This window comes from Taudactylus pleione, unplaced genomic scaffold (genome assembly GCF_031769625.1).
Source record: "Taudactylus pleione unplaced genomic scaffold, aTauple2 ptg000762l, whole genome shotgun sequence".
In the NCBI taxonomy this organism is placed as follows: domain Eukaryota; kingdom Metazoa; phylum Chordata; class Amphibia; order Anura; family Myobatrachidae; genus Taudactylus; species Taudactylus pleione.
In genome coordinates, this window is record NW_028285164.1 from 1,411,150 (window position 1) to 1,423,253 (window position 12,104).

A 12,104-nucleotide genomic window follows, 5' to 3' on the forward strand; every position below is an offset into this window, starting at 1 on the left:
TACCTTTGGGGGACTGTCTGAAGGCTGCACGGGGGTTCCCGCAACTTTGCACCCCAAAACCCCAATTCTGCACTTTTTTCTGCCTGCCATTCATAGGCGAAACTTTACCGTCTATTACATTGCATTGACTTTCCACCTAGACGGAAAGTCTACCAAATTGAATACGGGTAAAACCAAAACAGGTGATAATGACGTCTTTGGCAGTAACTTAACGCGGATCCGGACTTAATGCTTCAAATTGCTGTTATAGGCTCCGCTGATGCCCACTCTTCTTAAGAACGAAAGTCTGTCAGGGATATGTCCTGCGACTGGGCCACTTGTGACCGCGTGACACTACTGACTAAACGTTTGTTGTCTGGTGTCCCCTGTATATGTCCCATCTGTGCCTATCCTACTGTAATCATAGGCAGAGCACAGAAAGGAAAAGGCAACTTTGTATAAACACAGTTATGTATTTAGGAAAGCAGCATAATTAAATATGAAATACACAATTTCTGACCTCTGACCGATCCTTCTCTGTCTCCTCTCATGTCTTCTCTCCCCACCCCACTTCCACTAACAGTAGGTGTTCTTCAAGTTCTGTTCTTGGGCCTCTCCTATTCTCCCTCTATACGTCCTCTTTAGGTGAACACATCAGCTGTTTTGGCCTCTAATATCATCTCTATGCTGATGATACTCAGATCTACCTCTCCTCCCCTGACCTCTCCCCCTCTCTCCTCACTGGTATCTCCAGCTGTCTCTCTGCTGTCTCTTCCTGGATGTCCCAGCGCTTTCTTACACTTAACATGTCTATGACTGAGCTGATCATCTTCCCATCCTACCACATAACCTCACTTCCCACAATCTCATTATCTATTGACAGGACCACCATCTCCTTTAGCCTCCAAGTGCGCTGTCTTGGAGTTATCCAGGATTCCTCCCTCTCCTTCAAACTACACATTCAGCACCTCTCGTAGTCCTGCCACTTCCATCTCTATAATATTTCCAGGATCAGACCCTTTCTCAGCCAGGATGCTACAAAGACCCTCATCCACTCACTGGTCATTTCCAGATTGGACTACTGTAACCTTCTCCTATCTGGCCTCCCTGACTCCCACCTCTCTCCTCTCCAATCTGTCCTCAATGCTGCTGCCCGGCTCATCTTCCTCTCCAAACATTCTACATCTGCCTCCCCTCTCCTACAAGCCCTACACTGGCTCCCCTTCCCCTTCAGAACCCAATTCAAGGTTCTCACACTCACAAAGCCCTCACCCATCCCTCTCCCAGTTACATCTCTGACCTCATCTCCCTTCACCCTCCTGCCCTCTCCGATCTGCTAATGCACGCCGCCTCTCCTGCCAACTGATTACTTCCTCCCACTAACGATTCCAAGACTTTGCCTGTGCTGCTCGCTACCTCTACAACTGTCTCCCCAGTGGCGTAACTAGGGGGGGTTGGCTGGGGCTTGTGCCCTGGACGCTGTCAGACAGGTGGCGAGCAGGGAGTGGTGTTGCCGCCCGCGGTCCAGGTCTATTTCAGTCAGTGCGGACCGCAGTGAGTGCAGTCTGCACTACACAGTAAAACAAACACGCCGCCGCCGGGTAGTACACTTGTACTACCCAGCGGCGGTGTGTTTGATTTAGCAGCTAATGAGAGTCAGACAGACTCTCATTGGCTTGTGCACCCATGGCCGGAGCCAGGGTGGAGTTCACTCATGAGCTCCACCTTCCAGCTCCCACTGTGGGTGAAGGGATACCGAGCGGGAGGACAGGGAAGCGGACGGTGGCGGGCGCAGGAGCGGGGATTTGTTTTGTGTGTGTATGTCTGTGTGTTATATATGTAACGGGGCACTTCTGGCCGGGGGCACTGTATAAGGGGCACTACAGGGAGCCCTGCATAGGAGGACCACTACTGGGTGCACTTTATAAGGGGCAATGCATATGGGGGACTACTACTGGGGGCACTGCATAGGGGGGACCACTACTGAGGCACTGCATAAGGGGCACAGCATAGGGGGGGCCACTACGTGGGGGCACTGCATAAGAGGGACCACTACTGGGGGTGCTGTATAAGGGGGCACTGCTAGGGACACTGCATAGAGGGGACCACTACTGGGGGCACTGTATAAGGGACACTACTGAGGGCATTGTATAAGGGGCACTACTGTGGGTACTGCATAGGGGGGACCACTAATGGGGACACTGTATAAGGGGCACTACTGGGGCACTGTATAAGAGGAACTGCATAGGGGGGGCCACTACTGGGGGCACTGTAAAAGGCGCACTACTGGGGCACTGCATAAGGGGGACCACCACTTAAGGCACTGCATAGGGGGGACCACTACTGGGGGCACTGTATAAGGGGCACCGCATAAGGGGGACCCACTTAAGGCACTGTATAGGGGGACCACTACTGGGGGCACTGTATAGGGGGGACCACTACTGGGGGCACTGTATAAGGGGCACTACTACATGGGGCACTGCTACTGGGGACATTGCATAAGGGGCACTACTACAGTGGACATTGCAAGAGGGGCACTACTACTGGGGCATTAAGGTGCATACGGAATGGACGAGAGTGACGAGAAACAGTGGTGTATCATGTTGACACGCCCCGGCGCACACACATAGAGGGGGGGGCTCCATTTTCCATCTTGCCCTGGGCTCCAAATACCGTAGTTACGTCACTGTCTCTCCCTGTCAGACTCTCCAAAACTTCAAATGGGCTCTCAAGACCCACTACTTCAACAAAGCCTTCCAGCTCTAATCCTAACACTCAGGGCCTGATTCAGAGCCGGACGCTATTTGCGGACGGTCGTTCCAAAAAAGGGGCCGGCTATTTAAATTGAGCGCTCGCTCTTTGCGGTTTGTTGACACCTCTATGTCTGAGTGAGTGAATGAAAAATGCGCTCGGTATTTTGTAAAGACGCCCCTTTGCCGTTCGCATCATATGTTATCTCCGGTATTTATTAGATTAATCGGGTACATCGAAAGGCATCTGAACTGCTCGCAGTGCTTGTGGTAGGTTTTTCTTACCGCTATCACTGCGAGCAGTTCAGGCTAAAAGACAACCAAGTGACGTGGTCGATGACGCTCCTTTACTAATTATGCACTCCCATACCGTTAGGCGCGGCTGCGTTCAGATCTCTACTCCCCCGTTTTCAAGCACCTTCCCCTGTTACCACCCACAAACGGTACATTCTGTCAATCAAATTAGCAGCCCCACGCTATTTTGCGAGTGCACGATTTCCGACTGCAATGACTGGTTTGCGCATGCGCATTACGACCCATACGCATGCGCAGTTGTGCGAACATTGCTCAGAGCGAACGAGCGGCCACTTATGAGCGGCTCTGAATCAGGCCCTCTGTCCCATGCTTATTGTCTACCCCATCTGTGTCACCCGTCTTTCTACCCATACACTGTAAGCTCTCACGAGCAGGGCCCTCTTCCCCCATGTGTTTATCATTCCCTTACTATTACTTATCGAACCTAACCTTTGACTTCAGCCACCTTAGTACTTGTGTGAGTGTTATGACCGCTGTTGCAGCAATGTTTATATGCCACGTGCTTGTCCTGTCTTGTACTGTAAGTCACTGTTCTCTTGTTATGCTAAATTGTTTATGTACTTTTTTAGGCGCTGCGGAACCCTTGTGGCGCCATATAAATAAAGGATAATTATAATAATTTATGCAGCAAATCCTCTGAAAAATATGGGGGCGAGGCCCATGTGCCCCGTATGTACCCCACACCCATTATAGACACGCCACTGCTTATGCCCCATAGAGAGCAATGAGAACAGACAGTGCTCAGATGTTTCACTACAGACAAATGAGAATAACCCTGCTGCCAGTATATTGGTGCAATGCAATGCAGAACAGCCGGCCAGTTATATTTCTGCACACTAGGGGGCTCCAGCGTTGCAGAAAAGATTTCTCGGTACCCGCAGTATATTACAGCAGTTTGTGTTTGTCAGCAGCACAAGACAAGTGAATCTCATCATCCCCACACCCTGACTGGTAGCAGAGGGGGCTGACAGTTCTAGGCCCAGAGTGCTCTATAAACCCTATCGCCCTCTCTTTCTAATCAATGTAGGTTTCACCTAATGTAGTGGCTTGTGCATGTCCTGCATCTTTTGCTGACTAGTCTGCTTTTCCATGTTATGCAGGGCCGAAACTAGGATTTTTGTCACCAGGGGCAAGACAGTAATTTGGCGCCCCCCATGTAATTCCCCCTGCAGTAGTGCCCATATTGTAATGCCCCCATAGTAATGCCCATATGTTAATACCCCCATAGTAATGTAGTAATGCCCCTGTAGTGCCCACCATACAGTAATGCCCCTGTAGTGCCCATGCTCCCATATTAATGCCCCTGTAGTGCCCATGCTTTCATAGTAATGCCCCTGTAGTGCCCATGCTCTCATAGTAATGCCCCTGTATTGCCCATGCCCCCATAGTAATATCCCTGTAGTGCCCTTACAGTAATGCCCCTGTAGTGCTCATGCCCCCACAGTAATGCCCCTTTGGTAATGCCCCTGTAGTGCCCATGCCCCAATAGTAATGCCCCTGTAGTGCTCATGCCCCATTATTAATGCCCCTTATTGCCTATGCCCCCATAGTAATGCCCCTGTGGTAATGCCCCTGCCCCCATAATAATGCCCCTGTAGTGCAGCTTATTAAAAAAAAAAAATACTTACCTTGAACCCCGCTCCTGCATCCAACGTCGCGTCCGGTCCGCCGGCTGCTCCTTGGAACTATGGGGGAGATGTCATGACGTCTCCCCCATAGTGCCCGTGGGGAGAGCCGGAAGCTGGAGTTCGGGAGAGAACTCCAGCCTCCGGCTCCGGCTACACCGCGTCGCTGCAGAGAAGGAGCCGGGCGCCCGCTGGTAATAAATATTACCAGCGGAAGTCCGGCTTGGAGCCTCTCTGCAGCGCCGGGCTGGAGGTCACTGGCACCAGGTACAGCGGCTCACCCGGTGCACGTGCACCTCCAGCCCCCCCCTAGTTGCGGCCCTGTGTTATGTACCATCTAAGCATTTCAGTTTAAAACCCCCCTCTCTGCTCTGCATACATCTGTATCTAATGCAGCCAGCACAACAGATGTTTATCACACTTAGGGCAGGTGATGGGTGAACCAGTGACGATGTGCCAGGGGCATTGGCACTGGTAGGAGCGTTCTGTACCGACCATATTTTCCTCCCTGCTTTCCATCTGCTCTGGCCTGTGTGCTGGTCCCTCCATGTGCCCAGCCAGTGCCAGGTGTGCGAGATGGTCACCCCCCACCCCCACCCCTACCCCTTCACTCCTTTTCTCATCCATAGTTTCCTTCTCAGCTTGCAAATCCAAACTTCAGTATGTAAAACATATTTGCATGACAGCTCTGCATGGTGAGCAGAGCAGTAACCCTTCCCTTCCCAGCAAACGCCTCCTCCAGTGTGGGTCATGTACTAACAGGGTGCAAAGATGGCCGGGTACAGTCACCATAGCAACTAAGTAACAAACATCCAGGGTGGCAGCAGAGTGGCACTGGGGAACAGATGCCTGGATTGGGGGCCTGCCTGTTACTGTACTTTAGAGCTGGATATTGTGCTGCACATTAGGGCAGACTAAGCAGAAAGCATATTACAGGGTACAGAGACAACAGCTTCTCCAGCCTCTGTCAGCAGTAGGTACAGATCAATCAGGGAGAGCTGCTATAGTATATATAGGAAAATCAATTCATAGAGAAGTGGTGGGCTTGCTGGAAAACTGCCTCAGTCATCTGATCAGTGACAGGTCGGGCTGGTCTTGCCTGTCTACTAGGTCCTGTCTCCCAGGGCAGCTGGAGAGACACAGTTTGCAACCTCTGACTGACAGGACACGCTGGAACTTGTAGTTCCACAATAGCTGGATGCTTTCAGTCATTGACCACTGCAGGCTGCTTTCTATGTTCCCCATGTAACTGCAGGGTTCCTTATTGTTTCAGATTGTAAGCTCCTGGAATAAAGAGTGACCATGAACTCTGGTCTTCCATGTCCCTGCCTGTGGGGCAGGGGCGTAACTAAGTATTTGAAGGCCCCATAGAAAAAGTTTGCAAGGGCCTCTATGTACCACCCAATGGTGAAAAATGTATATAACACATATAACTTTGACAAGGAAGATGGGGACCCCTCAGCTCTGAGCCCCATAGCAGCTGCACCCCTTGTACCTATGGTAGTTACGCCCATGCTGTGGGGATTCCTGCAGTAGTCTCTCACCATAGCACAGATGCCCCAGATGTGTGACATGGGTGGAAGGGCATGTGTGGGGAACCTGTGATATAATGAGTATGACCCCAGGGTGTGTGGGATCCCCATGTGGTATAATGAGTTTGACCCCAGGGTGTGTATGGCCCCCATGTGATATAATGAGTATGACCCCAGGGTGTGTGGGGCCTCCATGTGGATATTATGAGTAGGACCCCAGGGTGTGTGGGGCCTCCATGTGGATATTATGAGTAGGACCCCAGGGTGTGTGGGATCCCCATGTGGTATAATGAGTATGACCCCAGGGTGTGTGGGGTCTCCATGTGATATAATGAGTATGACCCCAGGGTGTCTGGGGCCCCCATGTGATATAATGAGTATGACCCCAGGGTGTGTGGTATCCCCATGTGATATAATGAGTATGACCTCAGGGTGTGTGGTATCCCCATGTGATATAATGAGTATGACCCAGGGTGTGTGGCCCCCATGTGATATAATGAGTATGACCCTAGGGTGTGTGATATCCCCATGTGATATAATGAGTATGAACGCAGGGTGTGTGGTATCCCCATGTGATATAATGAGTATGACCCCAGGGTGTGTGGTATCCCCATGTGATATAATGAGTATGACCCCAGGGTGTGTGGCCCCCATGTGATATAATGAGTATGACCCTAGGGTGTGTGGTATCCCCATGTGATATAATGAGTATGACCCTAGGGTGTGTGGTATCCCCATGTGATATAATCAGTATGACCCCAGGGTGTGTGGTATCCCCATGTGATATAATGAGTATGACCCCAGGGTGTGTGGTATCCCCATGTGAATGATGAGTATGACCCCAGGGTGTGTGGTATCCCCATGTGAATGATGAGTATGACCCCAGGGTGTGTGGTATCCCCATGTGAATGGTGAGTATGACCCCAGGGTGTGTGTGGCCCCCTGTGATACGGTGATCCCGGATTAGGAGGGGGGCTGGCAGCACACCCAGGCTGTGTAACCCCTCCTCCCCCTGCCCTGTGTGCCTGGCTGTGGGGGGGAGTACAGCAGCATCCCTGAGCAGGGTACCAGCAGCAGCACACAGCCCCCTCCCCGCTGCTGCTGCTGCCTTTGTCTGTCTGGCTGATGCGCCCCCTCCCCCGGCTCTCTCCGCTCCATCCTCTCCGCTGCCGCAATGGTCCATGTCCTGGCGGCTGGCAGCCTCTTCTTCCCGGGCCTCTTCCTTCTCTCCAAGGCCGGACTGCGGAGGCTGCGGCTCTTCCGTGGGGAGGAATCCAACACCGTCATAGTGTCCGCCAGGTACCCGGGGAGAGGGGGGCGGCCGGGGGGTCTGACACTGCAGCTTCTCCCAGTCTGTTACATAGTATCACTGTGCTGTGCATATAATACTGTATACACTGTGTATATCATACATAGTATCACTGTGCTGTGTATATATAATACTGTATACACTGTGTATATCATACATAGTATCACTGTGCTGTGTATATATAATACTGTATACACTGTGTATCTCATACATTGTATCACTGTGCTGTGCATATAATACTGTATACACTGTGTATCTCATACATAGTATCACTGTGCTGTGTATATATAATACTGTATACACTGTGTATCTCATACATAGTATCACTGTGCTGTGCATATAATACTGTATACACTGTGTATATCATACATAGTATCACTGTGCTGTGCATATAATACTGTATACACTGTGTATATCATACATTGTATCACTGTGCTGTGTACATATAATACTGTATACACTGTGTATATCATACCTTGTATCACTATGGTGTGTATATATAATACTGTATACACTGTGTATATCATACATTGTATCACTGTGCTGTGCATATAATACTGTATACACTGTGTATATCATACATTGTATCACTGTGCTGTGTACATATAATACTGTATACACTGTGTATCTCATACATAGTATCACTGTGCTGTGTACATATAATACTGTATACACTGTGTATCTCATACATTGTATCACTGTGCTGTGTATATATAATACTGTATACACTGTGTATATCATATATTGTATCACTGTGCTGTGCATATAATACTGTATACACTGTGTATCTCATACATAGTATCACTGTGCTGTGTATATATATATAATACTGTATACACTGTGTATATCATACATTGTATCACTGTGCTGTGTATATATATATAATACTGTATACACTGTGTATCTCATACATTGTATCACTGTGCTGTGTATATAATACTGTATACACTGTGTATCTCATACATTGTATTACTGTGCTGTGTATATATAATACTGTATACACTGTGTATCTCATACATAGTATCACTGTTCTGTGCATATAATACTGTATACACTGTGTATCTCATACATTGTACCACTGTGCTGTGTATATATAATACTGTATACACTGTGTATATCGTACATTGTATCACTGTGCTGTGTATATATAATACTGTATACACTGTGTATCTCATACATTGTATCACTGTGCTGTGTATATATAATACTGTATACACTGTGTATCTCATACATTGTATCACTATGCTGTGTATATATAATACTGTATACACTGTGTATCTCATACATTGTATCACTGTGCTGTGTATATATAATACTATATACTCTGGGTATCTCATACATTGTATCACAGTGCTGTGTATATAATACTATATACACTGTGTATCTCATACATTGTATCACTGTGCGGTGTATATATAATACTGTATACACACTGTGTATCTCATACATTCTATCACTGTGCTGTGCATATAATACTGTATACACACTGTGTATCTCATACATTGTATCACTGTGCTGTGTATATATAATACTGTGTACACTGTGTATATCATACATTGTATCACTGTGCTGTGTATATAATACTGTATACACTGTGTATCTCATACATTGTATCACTGTGCTGTGTATATATAATACTGTATACACTGTGTATATCATACATTGAATCACTGTGCTGTGTATATATAATACTGTATACAATGTGTATATCATACATTGTATCACTGTGCTGTTTGCATATATATATATAATACTGTATACACTGTGTATATCATACATTGTATCACTGTGCTGTGCATATAATACTGTATACACTGTATATGTCATACATTGTATCACTATGCTGTGTATATAATACTGGATACACTGTGAATCTCATACATTGTATCACTGTGCTGTGCATATAATACTGTATACACTGTGTATCTCATACATTGTATCACTGTGCTGTGCTTATAATACTGTATACACTGTGTATCTCATACATTGTGTCACTGTGCAGTGTATATATATATATATATAATACAGTATACACTGTGTATATCATACATTGCATCACTATGCTGTGTATATAATACTGTATACACTGTGTATGTCATACATTGTATCACTGTGCTGTGTATATAATACTGTATACACTGTGTATATCATACATTGTATCACTATGGTGTGTATATATAATACTGTATTCACTGTGTATCTCATACATTGTATCACTGTGCTGTGTATATATAATACTGTATACACTCTGTATCTCATACATTGTATCACTGTGCTGTGTATATATAATACTGTATACACTGTGTATATCATACATTGTATCACTGTGCTGTGTATATAATACTGTATACACTGTGTATATCACTGTGCTGTGTATATAATACTGTATACACTGTGTATCTCATACATAGTATCACTGTGCTGTGTATATAATACTGTATACACTGTGTATCTCATACATTGTATCACTGTGCTGTGTATATATAATACTGTATACACTGTGTATCTCATACATTGTATCACTGTGCTGTGTTTATATAATACTGTATACACTGTGTATCTCATACATAGTATCACTGTGCTGTGTATATATAATACTGTATACACTGTGTATCTCATACATAGTATCACTGTGCTGTGCATATAATACTGTATACACTGTGTATCTCATACATTGTATCACTGTGCTGTGTATATAATACTGTATACACTGTGTATCTCATACATTGTATCACTGTGCTGTGTATATATAATACTGTATACACTGTGTATATCATACATTGTATCACTGTGCTGTGTATATATAATACTGTATACACTGTGTATATCATACATTGTATCACTGTGCTGTGTATATAATACTGTATACACTGTGTATCTCATACATAGTATCACTGTACTGTGTGTATATATATATATATATAATACTGTATACACTGTGTATCTCATACATTGTATCACTGTGCTGTGTATATAATACTGTATACACTGTGTATCTCATAAATTGTATCACTGTGTTGTATATATAATACTGTATACACTTTGTATCTCATACATAGTATCACTGTGCTGTGTATATATAATACTGTATACACTGTGTATCTCATACATTGTATCACTGTGCTGTGTATATAATACTGTATACACTGTGTATCTCATAAATTGTATCACTGTGTTTTATATATAATACTGTATACACTGTGTATCTCATACATTGTATCACTGTGCTGTGTATATATATTACTGTATACGCTATGTATCTCATACATAGTATCACTGTGCTGTGTATATATAATACTGTATACACTGTGTATATCATACATTGTATCACTGTGCTGTGTATATATAATACTGTATACACTGTGTTTCTCATACATAGTATCACTGTGCTGTGTATATATAATACTGTATACACTGTGTATCTCATACATTGTATCACTGTGCTGTGTATATATAATACTGTATACACTGTATATCTCATACATTGTATCACTGTGCTGTGTATATATAATACTGTATACACTGTGGACTTCATTCAGAGTCGGTCGAAGCGGCCGCATGGTCGTACGCAGGCAATGTTCGCTGATCTGCGCATGCGTACAGTTCGCAATGCACGTGCGCAAACTAGCGGCTATGATCAGAAAGTTCTCTCTCCTTGAACACCGCCAGGTCGATAGTTTGAGTGACAGATTGCGGCATTTGTGGGTGGTAACATGGACGGTGCTTGAAAACGACGGTGTGGAGATCCGAATGCAGGCGTGCCTCATTATGCGAAGGGCGTTTTAAGGGAGTGCATAATTAACAAAGTAGTGTCATGGCACACGTGACAGGGGAGGTTTTACACTGACATGATCGTAGAGCTTAAGAGAGGTTCAGGTCAACCTTTAGCTCTACGACCAGTTCCGATGGCATACGATGCTCGCGATTAATCCTTATGTAGCCGGAGATGACGTGTTATGCGTACGAGAAGAGGGCGTATTTTTAGCGATCCGACCGCATCCACCCCTTGGTCGGCCAGCTAACGATCCCACCTTAGGGACGCAACATGCGTGTGCATCATTTGCATATCCGACCCCTTTTCTATACGACCGTGCGGCCGCTTCGACCGACTCTGAATGACGTCCTGTGTATCTCATACTTTGTATCACTGTGCTGTGCATATAATACTGTATACACTGTGTATCTCGTACATTGTATCACTGTGCAGTGTATATATATAATAATGTATACACTGTGTATCTCATACATTGTAGCACTGTTCTGTGCATATAATACTGTATACACTGTGTATCTCATACATTGTATCACTGTGCTGTGCATATAATACTGTATACACTGTGTATCTCATACATAGTATCACTGTGCTGTGTATATAATACTGTATACACTGTGTATCTCATACATTGTATCACTGTGCTGTGCATATAATACTGTATACACTGTGTATCTCATACATAGTATCACTGTTCTGTGCATATAATACTGTATACACTGTGTATCTCATACATTGTATCACTGTGCTGTGCATATAATACTGTATACACTGTGTATCTCATACATTGTATCACTGTGCTGTGCATATAATACTGTATAC

General features: G+C 45.3%; 1 protein-coding gene across 1 annotated transcript in view; it reads left to right on the forward strand.

The window, feature by feature from the left end:
• The first annotated feature begins 7,231 nt into the window (after positions 1 to 7,231).
• The window catches only part of TLCD3B (TLC domain containing 3B), a 148,495-nt gene continuing 143,622 nt past the window's right edge, over positions 7,232 to 12,104 (forward strand). Inside the window, exon 1 of the mRNA XM_088457441.1 lies at positions 7,232 to 7,500. Within this exon, the coding sequence (XP_088313567.1) occupies positions 7,376 to 7,500 (125 nt within the window). The 5' untranslated portion in view covers positions 7,232 to 7,375. The remainder of the gene's footprint in view (positions 7,501 to 12,104) is intronic.